This window comes from Hylobates moloch, unplaced genomic scaffold, assembly GCF_009828535.3.
Source record: "Hylobates moloch isolate HMO894 unplaced genomic scaffold, HMol_V3 SCAFFOLD_18, whole genome shotgun sequence".
Taxonomy (NCBI): domain Eukaryota; kingdom Metazoa; phylum Chordata; class Mammalia; order Primates; family Hylobatidae; genus Hylobates; species Hylobates moloch.
The window spans coordinates 42,658,860-42,678,105 of record NW_026652293.1 but is presented as its reverse complement, the minus strand read 5'-3'; the positions used below and the strand labels follow the sequence as shown (position 1 = coordinate 42,678,105).

Sequence of the window (19,246 nt, the reverse complement as noted above, 5' to 3'; positions counted from 1 at the left end):
TAAGAGATAGAAGTACAATTATTTTGGATAAGTAAAAACGTGAAAAAAGATTTCTGGGGAAAACTTTAAATATTTGAAATATCTTTAAATTTTAACCCCTTTCAATGTATAAATGTGTAATAAATACAATACTAATACATAATACCCATGTACTTTTTTTCTGAAATAAAATATACTTAAATGACACAATAACTTATTAGCGTAATTTTTTAGAAGCAATATTTCTTCCCCAATGTTAAATTCATAGATTCCAGTTATCCCAGGACCTTGAAGTTAGAAATTTATTTATGTACAGACACAAACTGAATCTTTTAAATACAAAGAGCACTTTGATAATATATAGAAAAGATTTAGTATTAGACGTTTCCAATGTGTAATATATTACTTTGATTCATCTACTCTTATTTTGCTTAAAAGTGTCTTTCAATTATCAGCTATCTTATAAATGCTTAAACATTTTATATTTGTTTTTAATTATGATGACAACAAATATTAAGTGCTTACTTTCAGTGGAAAACAGAAACAGACATTATAAGGGATTCCAAAGGGGAATCAAGAAACTCCCAAAGATAATGAAAGAAATAAGAGGTTTATATAATAAAACACATATTTATTGAATATACTTAATGTACCTTGCTAGATGGTACAACATAAAATTCGAGTAATAAAGAACTTAGTAGAAACTAATTACTGAGTGCTTAAGCCAGATTATTGTGCTGAGTTACACATCCTTAATCTTTACAACTATACAAGGTAGATTTTATTAATATTATTCTCATTTTGGAAATGAGGAAGCAAGGGGGTCAGAGTAAAGCACTTAAGGAGGGGACATAATCAGGATTCAAGTATAGATATTATAAATTTAGGTATTCAGATATCTCATATAACATGGGTATTTCTCATTCGATCATTATTTTATTACATGAATATATTGTTCTAAGCACTAGAGATACACAGATAATGTAAAATTTCTAACCTTACAGATCTTACATTCTAATGGGAGGGACTGTCAATAATCAATGAACAATATATATTACACTTTCAGGTAGCAATAGTGCTAAGTAAGAAGGTCAAGGGGATGAAGTGGGACAAACAGGCATAGACTAGATAGATAGGGTGCTTAGGGTAGGCCTCACTAGGCAGAATAGAGGGTAAAAATAATTTGTGATGTGGGAGGGTACCACAACTTCCATAGAAACGTTGAGATTTCAGTGTGTCTTGCAAGAAAATGAAACAAAATTGTACAAATGAAGGCAACAAAGCAGGCAAAAGTATGGCTACCAAGAAACCAAAGGAGTCTGAAAAAACTAGACTGAGCTAACTGAAGACAACTCAAAGTAAAAGGCTTTAAACAGAACTCAGTAATCTAGCACAGTGCTGAACAAATGGTAAGGACTCTAAAAATATCTGTTCATGGAATAATGATTCATGTTCAATCTTTTCCCCCTACCAAATAAGACTACCTTCTATATTCTGAGCATTCTTTAAGAACTAGATTCAACAACAAACAAAACAGATAAAAATCTGCCCTCATGTTGCCTGCATTATCATGGGGGTTGAGGGGAGAAGAGACAGTACACAAATAAAAATGTAATTATTTGTGGTAGTAATAAGTTCTATAAAGAAAATAAAAGGCCGGGCGCAGCGGGTCACGCCTGTAATCCCAGCACTTTGGGAGGCCGACGCGGGCAGATCACCTGAGGTCGGGAGTTTGAGACTAGCCTGACCAATATGGAGAAACCCTGTCTCTACTAAAAATACAAAATTAGCCAGGCATGGTGGCACATGCCTGTAATCCCAGCTACTCGGGAGGCTGAGGCAGGAGAAGCACTTGAACCCAGGAGGCAGAGGTTGCAGTGAGCCAAGATCGTGCCATCGCACTCCAGCCTGGGCAACAAGAGTGAATTGTCTCAAAAAAAAAAAAAAAAAAGAAAAGAAAATACAGGGCAAGAGAATGAAAGGGAGGAGATACGTGAGATATTTCAGATAAGCCTCTAATTTCCCTTGACCAGATTTCAATGAGACAAGAAAGCAACACTTGCCAAAATATGGGGGAAGAACATCCAAAGCAGAGTGAAAAGTCAGGGTCAAGGCCATGAGTTGGAAGTGTGAAAATAATGAGTCAAGACTGCAGACTCCAATATCCCCTTTACCTAGTGTGACCTGGAAAAGTTTTTTATCCTCTGTGAACCTCATTTTTCTTATCTATAAAGTGGGAGCGAGGTTGTCAAAAGGATTGGAGATGACTTAAATACAGTACATGGTATTCAGGAGGCATTCAGTAATGGTACGGTTACTATTTTAATAAAAATATTCCCCTAACCAGGGAATCAACTGCATCTGCTTTTATGAAAAGGATCTTTATCTATAAACAAATCTGGCAGGCTTCTTTTTATTTCAAAACTTTAACTCTTCTATTTTTTTTTAACACCACCTCCAGTGCCTAACCACTCACTCTCTTCTATTTCTGAACAAATGTGAGTTCCTGTTCAAAACCTTTTTTGCTTTCACAATGTTCTGCTAAATCACCATAATGAAATAGCAATACCTAACCAGTTTCATGAACCAAGGCAAATGACTTAGGAAACTATTGCCATGTAATTTATAGTACCTAAATAAATTAATCTGCTTCATTTGGAATTCAAAATTCAAAGTAACAAATATAGAATTTGATTAAAGTAACAAGAATATAGTGATCATTTATATGGACATTTCTAAGAGACGGGATCTTGCTCTGTTGCCCAGGCTAGTGTACAGTGGCATGATCCCAGCTCACTGCAGCCTCGAACTCCTGGGCTCAAGTGATTCTCCTGCTTCAGTCTCCTGAGTAGCTACGACGACAGGCACACAACACCGTGCCTAAGTTTTAAAAAATTTTTTTGTAGAGACAGGGTCTTGCTATGTTGCCCAAACTAGTCTCGAACTCCTGGCCTCAAGTAATCCTCGTCTCAGCCTCTGAAAGCGCGGGGAAAGCTGTGAGCCAGCCGGGCATGGTGGCTTACACCTGTAATCCCAGCACTTTGGGTGGCCGAGGTGAGTGGATTACCTGGGGTCAGGAGTTCTAGACCAGCCTGGCCAATGTGGTGAAACCCCATCTCTACTAAAAATACAAAAATTAGCCAGGCGTGGTGGCACGCACCTGTAGTCCCAGCTGCATGGGAGGCTGAGGCAGAAGAATCGCTTCAACCTGGGAGACAGAGGTTGCAGTGAGGTGATATCATGCCAAGGCACTCCAGCCTGGGAGAAAGAATGAAACTCTGTCTCAAAAAAAAAAAAAAAAAAAAAGTTGTGAGCCACTACTCCTGACCAATATGGACATTTTTTAGTTAGTTACGATTTCAAGGTCCTTAAATTTTGGCCATTCGCCCTCTTATTTCCAAAAACAAAAGTAGACACCAATAGAAATCTAATTTAACTAGTCTTGTCATTAGTGTGAATTAGGCCATGTAGAATAAAAGAGTGATTTACAGACAGACTGAAGTCCTTCATGTGTCAGTGACTGGTTGTATAATCAAAGGCAGGTCCCTAAACCTCTCCTGATCTCAGAATCATTCTCTATCAAATAAACATAATACCATCTGCATTATTTTACAGGATTGTTTTAAAAAAATCAAGTAAGATGATACAGAAAGCTCTTTAAAAACTATAAAGCACTATGTAAAGTCAGCAGTTGTTCCTTACAAGTATTCTTTAGTATGATGCCACCCTGACCCACATGTTGTACTTTCAGCACCTCCACCATCTGTAAGACAACTAAGAGTCAAGAAAAAGAACAAACCTCCTCCTTTTAGAATACAGCCATCTTTAAAAACCAAAGACTTATATTGTGTGGGTAAAATGAAGGTTACCGATTTATTATAGCAAGTTGTTTTCCTTTGGTAACCCTTCTAGGTTATAGCAGAAAGTTACTGCAATAGGACAGGAAGGCTTTTGATACAAAAGAGAACAAAGGACAAAGCAGAACCCCTGCTCAAGGAACTAGAAAGCTCTCTGCAAAGATGGCCCTATACAATCTGATAGCTTCTGAAACAGTATTGGCAATTATGATTTTTTTAATTATTATTATTTTTTTTTTAGATGAAGTCTCGCTCTGTCGCCCAGGCTGGAGTGCAGTGGCACAATCTCGGCTCACTGCAACCTCTGCCTCCCAGGTTCAAGAGATTGTCCTGCCTCAGCATCCCGAGTAGCTGGGATTACAGGCACCTGCCACAATGCCCAGCTAATATATATATATATAGTTATTTTTAGAAGGGACAGGGTTTCACCATGTGAGCCAGGCTGGTCTCAAACTCCTGCCCTCAAATGATCTGCCTGCCTTGGCCTCCCAAAATGCTGGGATTACAGGCATGAGCCACCGTGTTCAGCCAGCAATTATAAATGTTTAATGATGGTTTAATTAATCTGTTTTAAAAAATTCAAATTAGGCTAGTAAGGTGAGAAATTTTGGGGTTTGTTCCCTAACCTTCATTAAATAATTCAAATAAACGGTACTGACAATCTAGAGAATAAGCTTCATCTATCAGAAAACTGTATCCTGATAAAGCTGGATGAAGAAATTAATAGCACATTATTGCCACACGTTCAAAGTTAAAAGCATTTAAGATCACTATTTAGGAGAAGTGTTTCTGCAATCTGGCCCATTTAATACTATTGCTGTCATCAAATTTTTCTTTCTTTGTACTCAAAGTACATGATAAACCGGAAAGAATTATTTCCCTTTTCCCGTGCAGTGGTGTTCTCTCTATATCTTCCTAATGCTGTCCTAGGAGACTGCTTCATAAAGCAATCGTCTATCCCTTTTATTCCAGGCCCACAATCTAATGAACAGGCAAAAACATGGGTTATGAGAGTTATAGGTGATAATGTTTACCAAAGTTTTTTTTTCATTGCAAGAAATCTTAAATCTTCCCTACTGTAGTGATCTCTAGATTTACTAGCAAAATTCTAAATTCTGTATTGGCCTAATTAAAATACTTCAGAATATCAGGTTTTAAAACAACATCTATAATTCTTTCTTACCATTGATCCAAAATATAATTTCTAATTTTCAAATAGCGTTCTGGTGTTTTAGCTTGGCGTCCCTCAAAAAACTCAGGAATTGCTTGTTTTTCTTCTTCTTGAATGATATTTCTATCTATTTCTATTTCCTGTTCTGGTGGCTTAAGCTCTTCTTCCTCATGGCTTTCTTCTACCATTTGGCAAGAAGAATGAAAAAGCACTTCACTATCATTCAAATTTTTCTGAATTTCACAAGGCTCTGGAGAAGGCAACTGCCTGGCATCAACTATTATTCCCCTTCCATCATGCTTGTTGCAGTTTTTAATCAATTCATTAAATTTCTGGTCATCTAATTCAATTGATTTTTTGTCACCGTTGCTCTGTTTCTCAGTCCACAGTGTAATTTCTGAGCCTGAAAGTGTTTCATCTTGCTTTTCATTTTGAAGACAGTCCCTGGAAGACTTAGAAAAGAGAGCTTCCCGGCTGTCAGAAGCAATGAATTCTCCTCGATTGGCTTCATGCATTTTACTATTAGGAAAGTCTAACAAGAGATCACTGCTAGAATTCTTCTGGGGTGTTTGAGAAGACAACTCATCCACCTCATCTGTGATGTCTACTTCTTCATCATCAGATAATTTTTCAATTTTTACAGCATTCAAGTTGGGATCAGCACGTCCCCTTAAACATGATGGTGTCCATGCCTTTGTTCCTTTATCTTCATTTTTAACTTGAAGATTATGGCCGGTCTTCTGATTTGGTGTTTCTTTATCCAGACCACATTTGACCTTATTAAAAATCAAAATCAAATCCCCATAATGTTAAGATTTAAAAATTTAATCACTGGCATACACAAAAAAGGATAAATACAGTGTTATTAAACTGAGTACATGTAAATGGTACATTATACCTCTAATGTGCTTTTCTTTTCTTTTTTTTTTTTTTTTTGAGACAGTCTTGCTCTGTCGCCCAGGCTGGAGTGCAGTGGCGCAATCCCAGCTCACTGCAAGCTCTGCCTCCTGGGTTCACACCATTCTCCTGCCTCAGCCTCCCGAGTAGCTGGGACTACAGGCGCCTGCCACCACACCCGGCTAATTTTTTGTATTTTTAGTAGAGATGGGGTTTCACCGTGTTAGTCAGGATGGTCTCGATCTCCTGACCTCGTGATCCACCCGCCTCGGCCTCCCAAAGTGCTGGGATTACAGGCAATGCGTTTTCCTTTAAAAGGGTTCATAACTGCATTTTAGACAAGATCGGGCATGTTCATGGTGGTAGGACCATAGACTACAACTGCATTTCAAATGTAAAGGAACACCATTTAAAATTTCTATAAATATATAACTAATTCATGGGTCTGGTGATTTTTATTAATCAAATAATCATGACCTATATTTACTACTTATTTTTCAATATTAAGTTGAAAACAGCAGCCTGGCTGAGATCAACCATATGGAATAAACCAGTAACTACCATACTAAGGTATTGTACAACATACTGAAATATTTTTAAAGGCTTCTCAGAATATCTGATACCGTAGCTGATTGTTTCTTATAATGCTAAAATAATCCTTAATCTATCTGACATCTTCACTGAGTACATTAAAACCAGCTTTCATTTAAATAAGGGACAACAGAAACAAACTGTCTTTTGCAGGCTTATTTAATGAGCTTATATTATAGAGATTATATTTTAATGTGATACTTGAAAAAAAAAAGAGATTATATTTTAAGCCATAAAAGTATCTCCCAAACCTGCTATTACAGACATAAATATCTGGTAATGTAACAACAAAAAAAAAGATAATGAAAGTGAATAAGAAAATATAACATGAAATAAAATCCTTACCTACAAAGTTTTTAAAAAGTCTTATAAATGACTAAAATACATAAAGGATATGACAGCTCTCAGAAACAGGTTATTTATAGATCCTGTATCGCACAGAATTCCAGGATTAAATATTTGAGGTTAACTGGCTTACTATGTAGAGAATAAAAGGGTAGCAGGAGGGAAAGAGATTTGGACATATTGCCTGAAACAGCTTTTAACATCCCTGCTATTTATTTTAAGTATCCTGTCTATAATTTTAAAAATTCAGATGAAATTTTGCATTGATTTCATAATATACTAGTCTCTGATACAATATGAAAAATGTATCCTTCTACCCCAGGTCTTTGAGTAAAACTGGCACTCCAAGATACATAGCATGTATCTTGGAAGCCTAAGAGTAAGAATAACCAAGTTAAGCTTTATTCTGTTCTGAGGTATTATCTAAACCCTGGTGAGCTGCCTTGAAAATGCTTCTGTCTGGTTGAAAGATGGAGCATACAATCGATGTAAGATGAATCCATTCCATTAGTTACCACCTCTGTCTAGATAACACCAAAACAAACCTTACATACAGGGTAGAACTCATTATCTACATGAAAAGATAATATCAAATTTCACTCAAGACACTTACCAATTTTATATAATTATGTTCCTAGGCTTCAAAGAGGATATATTAAAAAATTCTAGGCCAGGCACGGTGGCTCATGCCTGTAATCCCAGCACTTTGGGAGGCCGAGGCGGGTGGATCACCAGGTCAGGAGATCCAGACCATCCTGGCTAACATGGTGAAACCCCGTCTCTAATAAAAATACAAAAACTTGGCCAGGCGTGGTGGTGGGCGCCTGTAGTCCCAGCTACTCAGGAGGCTGAGGCAGGAGAATGGCGTGAACCTGGGAGGCGGAGCTTGCAGTGAGCCGAGATTGCACCACTGTACTCCAGCCTGGGCGACAGAGCAAGACTCTGTCTCAAAAAAAAAAAAAAAAAAAAGAAAAAAAAATTCTAAATATCAAAACGACATGGTTGCATATAGCACAAATTACTTGAAAGATTAAGGAACCAGATCACAATTAAACCTTTCTTAACACTGCAGTTTATTAAAGTTTCAGACAATTTTTCATAACAATTGTAAAAATTTCATAGCTATCTAACAGATTTCAGAGTCAGGATAGCATTTACCTCCTGTAAGCTCTAATAATTCTTAAAAGTTTCTACAACACAAATATTTTAAAAAGAAAAGTTATTTTCTAGAGGAAACAATAAGATAAGATCTCTAAGGTTTTCTCTTTGAAATACAATTTGCTTTATAGTATATTTTTGAGCAATTACTATTTTGTCCATTTAACTTTATAAAATTAAATAGAGTAACATGATACCTATTTAATGGCAATACTCAAAACACTGAAGATATGCTCTGAGGTTTTGTATAGTACTACGTGGGTATAAAATACTTTAAAAACTTTTAACAGTAAGACTTTAACGGCTGAATTAAAGAAATACTTCTGCTTACTTTGTTTTTTCTAAATATTATCATTATTAACTAGGATACTGATATTCTGCTTACCTTATTTTTAAAATACTGTCTTGCATAACTCTTTACTTGTAAAACAGTGCGGCTTCCAATTAGCTTTGAAATTTTGGTCCATCTTCGGCCAAATTTAGCCTGTATTATTAAAATGGAAAAAAAATGCTTTTGAATAATTTACTTATGAATGAACAGTCCAAGCAACTACCACATTAAAAAAAAACTTAAAAAAAAATACATCTTTATTTTCTGAAGCACACAATAAAGTCTTCTATATAGACTATGGTCTTAAAATCAAAGCCTACATTCATTCTTCTTTTGGAATCTGAACTACTGAAAACTGACGGAAATGATATAGAAACTCCTTTTTAAAAAGAATAGCTATCTAAATGAAGATATTGCCTAACTGTATGAATTCATATTGTAAGTTATAATGTTCCAAATCTAAAATAACTTTTTAAAATAAATAAGTGCCTGAAAGGGGTGCAGGTTACATTTTCCATTTATACGATCAACTGAACATGTTCTGTGCTAATTTCAACACTTTTTGTTAACTCAGATTCCCTATTTTGCAATATCCATTAGGTTCTCGCAGCAGAGACTTTTACTCTATCAGGTATCACAGTGAACTGACCTAAAAGATTAAATCGATTAAATCACAAATGAGGAAGTCCTGCAACAAATGTCTTCTTTGTTAAGATGCTATAAGCCCCAAGTTGTAACTACCCGTTTCATTACTCATCAGAGTTTCTCTTGCATGTGTATATGCTGCACACATCAATAAACTCTGGTTTTCTCCTGTTAATGTCGTTGTCAGTTTTTATTTCATTTTTGAGACAGGGTCTCACTCTGTTGCCCAGGCTGAGTACAGTGGTGTGATCATGGCTCATGCAGTCTCAACCTCCTGGGCTTAAGCAATCCTCCCACCTCAGCCTTCCCAGTAGCTGGGACTACAGGTACGCACCACTTTGCCGGGCTAATTTTTTATTTTTTGTAGAGACGGGGTCTCACCATGTTGCCTACCCTCCAACTAATGCCTTCTGACACCTTCCACATCCCGGTGTCAAAGGCTGTGCACCTCATAACACTGAAGCTGTGCAGGGAAAAAAAAATGAGAACTTGAGGGAGCTCCTGTGTGTTCTCAAGTACAGAAAGGAACACGTAATTTGACAGCTAAAAGGGATTGTTACATATCAAGTCTAACTACAATTTAATACTTAAATCCTCTTTGCAATATCCCCAACATAAGATATTCTCTACTTCCTAACGTAGCTCAATAATTCTAAATTTTTAGAATTCTTAAAACTATGAAAAACAAAAAACTAGCCACAACTTAAGAAAAGTTGTGGTCAGATTTACAGGCCAGGCAGTCATGCCTTATGGTAGCAAATCATTTTCAAAGATCTTGCCCAAGTGATAAACCTTAATTTAAGTAAATTTCTGATATTCATTAGAAAATATGACATATGGACAATTTCTTAAACTCAAAGTGCTTCTGAAAATTATTAGTAAATATAAATTAATTATTTAAGGTTACTCTTAACACCTAGCTGAGATCAACTTACTGAAAAACTACTTATCTTTATTGTGGGATGAAGACAAATAGATAACATTGGTAGGTAGCATGGAGCATTTGTGGAGATAGGACAGATCTGGATTAAGGTAAAATTAGTAGAAGAGTAGGGACTTGGGCACTAGAAAAATTGGGGAAAGAACACGAACAAGAGGAGCAAAGAAGCCAGGCACGGTGGCACATGTCTGCGGTCCTAGCTACTCAGGAGACTGAGACAAGGGGATCACCTGAACTCAGGAGTTCAAAGCCTGGGCAGCATAACAAGACCTTGTTTCTTAAAAAAAAAAAGAAGATTAAAAAAGGAGCAAAGAAAATATTCACCAGTTTCAAAATAGAGCAAAGAGAGAGTCCCATGCCCAAAAAAGGAAAGGAAAAAAGCCTTTCTTCATCATTCAGTACCACCCAATTCCCTACTCTCAAGCTTGAGAGAATTTAGTCTGTAAGCAAACTTTATCAATGGGTAAAAAAAAGCTGAGAATACAACTAATAATTCCATGCTTGTTGTGTAGGAAAACATTCCAAGTTTAAAATCTCCCTTAATGCAAATAGACAGAGGTCTATATCTCTATATAAATAAATACATATTTACTTATATATAGACAAATATCTCTGGAAGAAAACACAACGGAGACACTGGTTACCCAAGGCAAAGCGAACTGAAGGCTAAGATGAGAGTGAGAAGACTTAATACCCTATAACTTTAGGAACCTTTTGAATTTTAAACCATGCAAATGTAGTCCCCATAAGTACCACCAACATATAAAATAACAACCCAAAAATGAACCTTAAATTCAATCTATTTGCATAGGTATGTATATATGTGTTAGTACAAACTGCACCATGTTGCGAGCTCCCTGCTATTTTGCAGACCTGTGTCGAAGTGAAACATTTCACAGGGGTTCAGGCCATGAGAAGTATCCTGTCTAACCAGCTGACTACGAGACAAACAAAGGCCCAACTAAAGAAATGTCCCTAACCTATCTTGCTCGACAAAGGTCCAAAAAACACCTGAACACCACGACGACATCCCACCGGAACGAGGGCCAGAACTGCCTCATCATGGGAACATCTTATCAATATCCTGCTGGGCAGCAAGCCATACTGCCCAGACCTCTTCTGCCCATACCTATAAATTGGCCCAGGCTATAAGCAGCAGCGGGCTCTGGCATTAGGTTGGTTCCCTACTTCTGTAGGTTTTATGCTGGACATAAAGCCTGTATTTGCTGTTGAGCTGCCTCCTTCTGTGTGTGTGTGTGTGTGTGTGTGTGTGTGTGTGTTTCTTTCTTTAACCCTCACCTTCTCTTTAAGACCTAACATTATGTATCTGGTCTTTGATAAGGGGCAAAACACCAAAGTTGTTAGGAATCTTAAATAAATGATTAATTAAAGTTAGATCATATAAATGATAATCATACAACACACTGAAATATCAATATTAAAAAAACACCAGTATAGGAAAAAGTCTTGAAGAGATAAAAACCTCAAGATCATTTATATATTTATATAAGAATATCATACAGTATATAGATGTCAAGGTGTTCACTAAAATACAAATACAAACATTTTATTCTCATCATCTGTAGAAATGTTAATGATACTTCAATTAGCATACATAAATTTTATATATACAAATATTCTATATATGTAATGTATAAATATACATAATTTTGAAATTCCTTAGAACATTACTAGGTATCATGCACCTTAAAGGAAAAGATATAAACTAATCTTAATAGTAAAAAAATTTTTTTAAAAATCCTAAGTATTTTTTTTAAAGTTTCTTCATATTAAGGGGTATTTTCAGAATTAGAAACCAGAATACGTAACTTTTCCATTATGCAACTTGTGAACATTTAAATAGATTTCAGTGTAATAGACATTCACACACAAAAAATGTTTCTGGTCTTCATTTACAGTCGCTGAAATACTTAGTGTATACAACGCCAAATTATCTGAATAAAAACTCAGCTGATCACCCCAACAGTTTCAAATATCAAGTTTTTGTTTTGTTTCAAAAAAAAAAAAAAGAGACTACTAAATAATTTTGCCTTTTAATCCAGGTAGTTGGTGTCATGTATACAGATATACCTCAATTTCTTGGATTTTAATAATACCACAAGAATGTGAAAACTACAGATCTAAATCTATTTTAGTATCTTAGATCTAAGTTAAAAGGAATTCTCTTGCACTACACTATAAACATCATTACTCTAACTACAGAAGAACTAAAGGTGTTAAAACTGTAATTAGAAAGAAAATTCAGGTCTCTATAAATTAATTTAACCTTATAACTTTACCAATATTTGCTTCTAGAATTAATTTACTAAAAATTTAAAATTGCTCTATTTACCAGCCCTTGTTCAAACAGCTCTTTTTCTTCTATCGTCCACTTTACTGAGTAACTGGCTGGTTTTGTAGGAGAGTGTACCCTGAGGGGAAAAAAAGGAATTGCAAAAAAAATTTCTGAAATGGAACATTCCATATTTATGTAACTAAAGGTTATAGATAGCCATGGGCTAAATTCAATACTTTGAGTCTAGGAATTAAAAATAAACAAACAAAACAAGGCTACAGCCTCTACCTGGGGGCAGAGATTTACCCTGTCACGTGTCTCTAGCTCAGGATGATGGGAGCCCCAAAAGACATAATCCTTGGGTCTGAGTGAGGGTAACACTAAAAGACATCAAACGAAGTCAATGTGATAACAAACAAATAGGCTCCCTTAGACTGGATACAAAGCAGCAGGTTTTAATACATTCCCAAATCCTGAAAGGCATGTAAGAGTTTAAATTGGTTCACAAATACTATCTCTTTAGTTCTTTCATGTAAATTCATGTAAATATTTAGAAAAGAAGTCAAAAACTACAGCATTGTATTTATTGCTTTTAAAATTCATTATCTTAAGGAATTAAAAATAAAACTGATGAAGCTCACTAATTTAAGCAACCCATTAATCCTTTTGTTAACTTCATTTCATTGTTTATTCAGCAAAATACAAAAGCAAAAGGCTGCTCAGTACTCAACCTCTTGGGCAATTGCAAATACGTAAACCACCCTTTAAAGGACCATAAACTTCCAAATTCATAAATGCTAAATAACTTTTTTCAATTCTAGGGAAAGGGTATTTTTAAAATAGTTAATTTCTCCAGATAATTTTTGAAAGCCACAAATCCAAATGAAAATTTTGTTGAAAATAAGTAAAAATTAACTGACAGAGTAAAAGAAATCAAGTCAATTCCAATATATTATATAACAGCTTCTCAAAATTTCCCCATAAACCCCTGGACAACCATATTTTTCACAATCTGATAGAATTGCCTACATAGGGTCATGAAAGAAATTCTGGCAAGTAAATAACATCATAAAATTATACTTGTGCCATTCCAACATCTTTATTAAAAAAAACTGTTTTTATATCTACTTTGAAGTCAAGAGGGCTTTTCCACAGGCCAACTATAATTAAAAAAAAAAATTCTTCCATAATTTTTAACTAATGAAAACAGATTTAGAAATATAAAATATAAGTACATACATGATTTTTGCTGTTTTCTGCAGACTGCATCACATGAAAAAAGAAAATAAGGAAGCGTGTGAGGTTTCTAAAACTACAATCCAGACTTTTAGAAATATTATAAATTGATTTTACCTCTTCATGTATTTTTTATCATCTTCCTTTTGATCAAGCCAGACTTTTTCCGGTAGTGATTTTTTAGATAAATAATATCTGTGTAATTATTAAGGAAACTTTTTAAACAATATTACAGTCACGTAATTTTTACATTACTTATACAAAAGGTGTGCTACATAAATGTTATTAATAGTTCCCTTGTTTTCCCAATTAGAAGTGACTACAAGAAACAGCCTCCATGTTTAAATCAAGCTTGTCCAATCCTCTGCCTGCAGGCTACATGTGGCCCAGGACGGCTTCAAATGTGGCCCAACACAAATTCGTAAACTTTCTTAAAACATTATGAGATTATTTTGTGATTTTTTTTTTTTTTTTTTTTTTTTTTTTAGCTCATCAGCTATTGTTAGTGTATTTTATGTGGGGCCCAAGAAAATTCTTCTTCCAGTGTGGCCCAGGGAAGCCAAAAGATTGGACACCCTGGTTTAAATATTTTCTTCCAAAACATATGGAGAATGTAATAGGTAAACTTGGTTGGTTGTCCAAGGTAATTTGGGAATAATTTTCCACATTTCTAAAGCCAACAGAGAAGAATCCAAGGATCTTCTCTACCTTAATAAAAATTGCAAACATTTAGATCAAATCTACCAGAGAACTTCCCTCTTAAAGTTATTAGAACTAGCCTGATGAGGCCAGGCGCGGTGGCTCACGCCTGTAATCCCAGCACTTTGGGAGGCTGAGGCAGGCGGATCACAAGGTCAGGAGATCGAGGCCATCCTGGCTAACACGGTGAAACCCCGTCTCTACTAAAAAATAGAAAAAATTAGCTGGGCATGGTGGCGGGCGCCTGTAGTCCCAGCTACTCAGGAGGCTGAGGCAGGAGAATGGCATGAACCTGGGAGGCAGAGCTTGCAGTGAGCCAAGTTTGTGCCACTGCACTCCAGCCTGGGCGACAGAGCAAGACTCTGTCTCAAAAAATAAAAACTAGCCTGATGAAATACTTTAAGATTAGCCTGAGATATTCTTCACTTAACAAGTATTTATTGGCTACATACTGCATATGTCAGGTACTATGCTAGGTATAGATGCTGAGAACAAAGATACTCTCATTATTTGTTTCCATATCTAGAAGTGAACCACTGACTACTTAAGTGTTTTATCTAGACTTGCACAGTGGCCACCAATCACATGTGACTTCTGACCAGTGGAAACACTATTTGCATGAACTAGGATGTACTCTAAGTATAAAACACAGTGGATTTTGGCCGGGCGCAGTGGCTCACACCTGTAATCCCAGGACTTTGGGAGGCCGAAGCAGGTGGATCCCCAGGTCAGGAGTTCAAAACCAGGCTGGCCAACATGGTGAAACCCCATCTCTACTAAAGATACAAAAAATTAGCCAGGTGTGGTGGTGTGCACCCATAATCCCAGCTACTCAGGAGGCTGAGGCAGGAGAATCGCTTGAACCAGGGAGGCAGAGGTTGCAGTGAGCCAAGATCGTACCATTGCACTCCAGCCTGGGTGACAGGGCGAGATTCCGTCTCAAAAAACAAACAAAACAAAACAAAACACAGTGGATTTCAAAGACTTAGTACAAAAATGTAAAATTATTAATGTTTTTATCTTGATTAAATGTTATAATGAGAATATTTTAAATATTTTAGGTTATATAATATATATTGTTAAAATTAATTTCCTTTGTGTTAAATGAGGATATCGGAAAATTTTAAATTATATGTGACTTTCTCTGAATAGCAATAATCTAGGCTACAACTGCAATGTCTGGGGAGAATTAGAGAATAAGAAAGCCTAAATAGGGTTAACCTATGATAATCAAAGGTACAGACACTCTAAAATCAACATGGCAATAAGTGGAAATAGTGGGAACAGAGAAATTCTGGCTTAGTGAGGAGAAATCCATAAAATGAAGATGAAAGAGGTTAATAAACCACTACTTATCAGACTATGACTAGCTATCTTTATAAATCATAAAATCAGAAATCATTTTGTTCAATCCTCTCCTTTTACATGTACGAAAACTGAGCTATAAATAAGGATCCACAAATGTAGGGAAAACATCTTCATTCTATAGTATTTGTTTTGTGCTTTTTATTTAGATTCCTCCCACGTAACACCTGTAAATTATGAAGTGAGAAGAACTTTTACACATTCCAACTCTGTGTCCTTGGAAAATTAACATCTCTGGGTTTCAGCTTTTATAACTTAAAAATGCAAGCTTGGACTCAAGGTTCAAAATGACTTAAACATTCTATCATTTCTACTCAATATTCAGATATCATAAACAGTTGGCTAGTGACAGAAACTCAAAATATGCAATCAGATCTCAGATGTTACAGTAAAACAGAACCTGAGGAATAAAATGCTGCTTTTTGCATACATAGGTAACATGATATTATATAATAGCAGTCTGGGGCTGTATAAAATCCATCTAGTAAACAGTGGCCTCTTGTAATTTTTGCATTTATAGATTTTTTCACCCTGAAACCTGTACTCTCCTCATAATCATTAAAGGATACTCTTCTTCCAACAACATTTTCTCAATAACAGCTCTGTTCTCTTCACTGATGGTGTTATCCAAGGTCCAAGGCTATTAAAAAAAAGAGAACATATTTGTCTTTTTATTTATTGCTTTTTGAAATTATCTTCTGTTTTGGTAAAGAAAAATACATGTTATAATGATTACAAATAACAGTCACCATTTACTAAGCACACAGACATATTTTTGATTACCACAGTAACAATGAGATAGGCATTAATACTTTGCAGAAGCAACCACAGCACTACTAGCATTTTAAGTGGAAGAGCAGAGACTTTACACCCGAGTCTGTTGGATTCCCAGGCTCATGCTCCTGCCCAGGATGAGGTAATAATCGCCATCCAAAAATGGAATCATTTGTTAGACATCAGACACTCTGTCAGACACTTAACCTCTTTCCAAAACTCACCACTAACTCTCCTTTTTCCTCAGTTACAATCTCCATGATCCTACTCATTTTCAATGCTCCAAGTTAAGTATTTTCAGCTCATATCTCTTCTTCAAGCTCTAGTCCACAATACCCAACAGCCCATCCAAGATTTATACTTGGACATCTAATTGGCTTCTAGAACTTAACATCTAAAACAGAACTCACCATCACTTATCTCCACCTGCTTCTCCCTCTGCATTCCCAACTCTACAAAAGGCACTATTACTCACTAAGTTATTCCATGTAGAAATTCAGGAATCATTGTGGATTCTTTCCTTTTCCTTTGATGCCCATATCCAATCTATCAACCAGTTCTACCTCCAAAATATAATTCAAATCTATCTATTCTATCTCTTCTGCTACTACCTCAGGCCAAGTCCCAATCATCAAATCCTGCTTCAATTACCGTGAATGTTTCCTAACTGGTCCCTTTAACTCCACTCTTACTTCCCTCCAATCTTTACCACAGTACCCAAAATTAATTTTATAAAAATAAATTTGCTAATCTCTATTAAATCTATATGAAATGTTTCAGTGATGTCCCAGTTCCTTTAAAACAAAATGTAAACCCTTTAGCATAATCCGACTCATAAGTCCTGCATGACAGAACTCTAGCCTGCCTCTCCAACCTTGCCACATGCTGCCACTCCTCCCTTTCCCACCATATTTTAGACACTGGCCTTCAACCAGAGCTTCTGTAGTTGCTGTTCCTTCTGCCTATAATTTTTTTATTTTAACTGTTCACATATCTACCCTTTTTCCCATCATTTTCAACTTAAATCTCACCTCCTCTGAGATTCCTTGACAATTTAATCTAAACTAGGTTTCCCACTCTGGTACTCTCATTCAGCATCTTGCTTATTTCCTTCCAAATCTATTATTAGTTTGTCTACCTGTTTATTATCTAACTCCCTCTTAGAAAATAAACTTCTTGAGAGCAGGAACATGTCTGTCTTCATTATAGTCATATTCTCCAAGCATGACCTACTGACTGGCACAGAGTAAGTACTCAATAAGTAACTACTACACGGCTGGGCGCGGTGGCTCACGCCTGTAATCTCACCACTTTGGGAGGCTGAGGCAGGCGGATCACGAGGTCAAGAGATCAAGGACAGCTTGGCCAACATGGTGAAACCCCATCTCTACGAAAAATACAAAAATTAGCTGGGCATGGTGGCACACTCCTGTAGTCCCAGCTACTTGGGAGGCTGAGGCAGGAGAATCACTTGAACGCAGCAGGCAGAGGTTGCAGTGAGCCCAGATCGCGCCACTGCAGTCCAGCCTGGCGACAAAGAGAGACTCCATCTCAAAAAAAAAAAAAAAAAAAAAAAAAAGTAACTACTACATGAAGAAATAAGCCCTGTGATAATCCCATTTTTTTTTTCTCTTTGAGACCGGGTCTCACTCTGTTGCCCAGGTTGGAGAGCAGTGGCACAATCAGAGCTCACTGCAATCTCAAACTCCTGGGCTCAAGGAATTCTCCTGCCTTGGCTTCTCAAAGCACTGGGATTATAGGCAGGAGCCACCTTGCCCACCTACCACTTCTTTAGGTGTAAAGAAACTGAAGTTCACAAATTTAAGAAGTGGTGGAGCAAAGATCTGTACCTAAATCTAGCTGGCTCCAAACCTGTTTCTCAACAGGCCATTTTTCAATGTCAAAAGAAAAGGGTTTCTATTTTTAAAGTAAAAAAAATTCTAAATTTCTAAAACAGAAAAATATTACATCTGTGATAGTTGAGAACTAGCACTAAGTTTTAAAAAAAAAAAAAAAAAAAGCAGCAGCACTCTAGGCAATAAATAACAGCTTAATGCACCTGATATTTTTATAAAATACTTACAATAAGGCCATTTTCTGTTCTCCAAGATGAATCAAGATAGTGATCTTTTTGTAAAATTGATGCTGTATTTTCACCACTTCTGTAATAATTAAGAAAATGAGTATATAAGTGAAAATCATACTAGTTAATGAATGTAACTTACACAGCACAGAAGCCAGCAGGTAGTAAGGGAACTAAGTATTTGCTTAGTTCCCTCCTCTCCTTAACAAACAGATTTAACATTGTGGAAATGCCTGCTCTACCTCTCTGGCCTGTGAAATACATGGTAGTGCTAAGCTACCCCATCTCAATTGTGAAACATCAAGTCTGACTGCTCACTTCTTTTGGTTCTCAAGAATAAACAATCTCATGAGGAAAACAATACCCCAAAGCAGCAATCACAACATGCTCTGTGACTTGAACCAACAATGCAGTTTCAGCTGATTGGTACCAGTACCCATGTGTATACAGGAATTCAACTTTGTGATCAAACCTTTTAGCTGTATCTAAATTATAAAAACCACCATCAATAGCACCACCTATAAAATGAAAAAAAAAAAAAAAAAAAAACTAGATGACAGAACCAAAACAGAAAATACTCAAAGGACAGTACAGTGAATAGATAAGAAAAATGTGGTTTTAATAACTCATACAATTTAAAAAATTAATTTGATTTGGAGGCTTTTCAATGTCCATGGGAGATCAAACTTTTTAAATTATCTCACTCTTTTCATTAAGCTCATAGGAGCTCTTTAAAGTTACACTGTTTACCCCATATTTGAAAAGGCTGAGTAAGTTTTGGGGGGCTCAATCCATGATACAAATTTAATATTTTCCTTAGTTATTGACTTTTTCTAGACCTCATCTAGTGGTAAGAATTTTCCATCTCTAAGACTGCAA

The 19,246-nt window shown here is 36.1% G+C and overlaps 1 protein-coding gene across 3 annotated transcripts in view; it reads right to left on the bottom strand.

The window, feature by feature from the left end:
- Positions 1-19,246, bottom strand: part of MYSM1 (Myb like, SWIRM and MPN domains 1) — a 45,611-nt gene that overhangs the window by 22,244 nt on the left and 4,121 nt on the right. For 2 of the 3 annotated variants that reach the window (XR_004245032.2, XM_032136654.2), the window contains exons 2-8: positions 18,368-18,446; positions 16,080-16,150; positions 13,564-13,641; positions 13,450-13,473; positions 12,268-12,346; positions 8,384-8,482; positions 5,020-5,783 (exon numbers count right to left, since the gene is read on the bottom strand). Coding sequence is in view for 2 of the 3 variants with exons in the window: in XM_032136654.2 (XP_031992545.1) it covers positions 5,020-5,783; positions 8,384-8,482; positions 12,268-12,346; positions 13,450-13,473; positions 13,564-13,641; positions 16,080-16,150; positions 18,368-18,446 (1,194 nt within the window). In the remaining variant the exon portion in view is untranslated. Of the gene's footprint in view, positions 1-5,019; positions 5,784-8,383; positions 8,483-12,267; positions 12,347-13,449; positions 13,474-13,563; positions 13,642-14,931; positions 15,732-16,079; positions 16,151-18,367; positions 18,447-19,246 lie in introns of those variants that run through there. The other variant, XM_058430558.1, reaches the window with a different exon arrangement.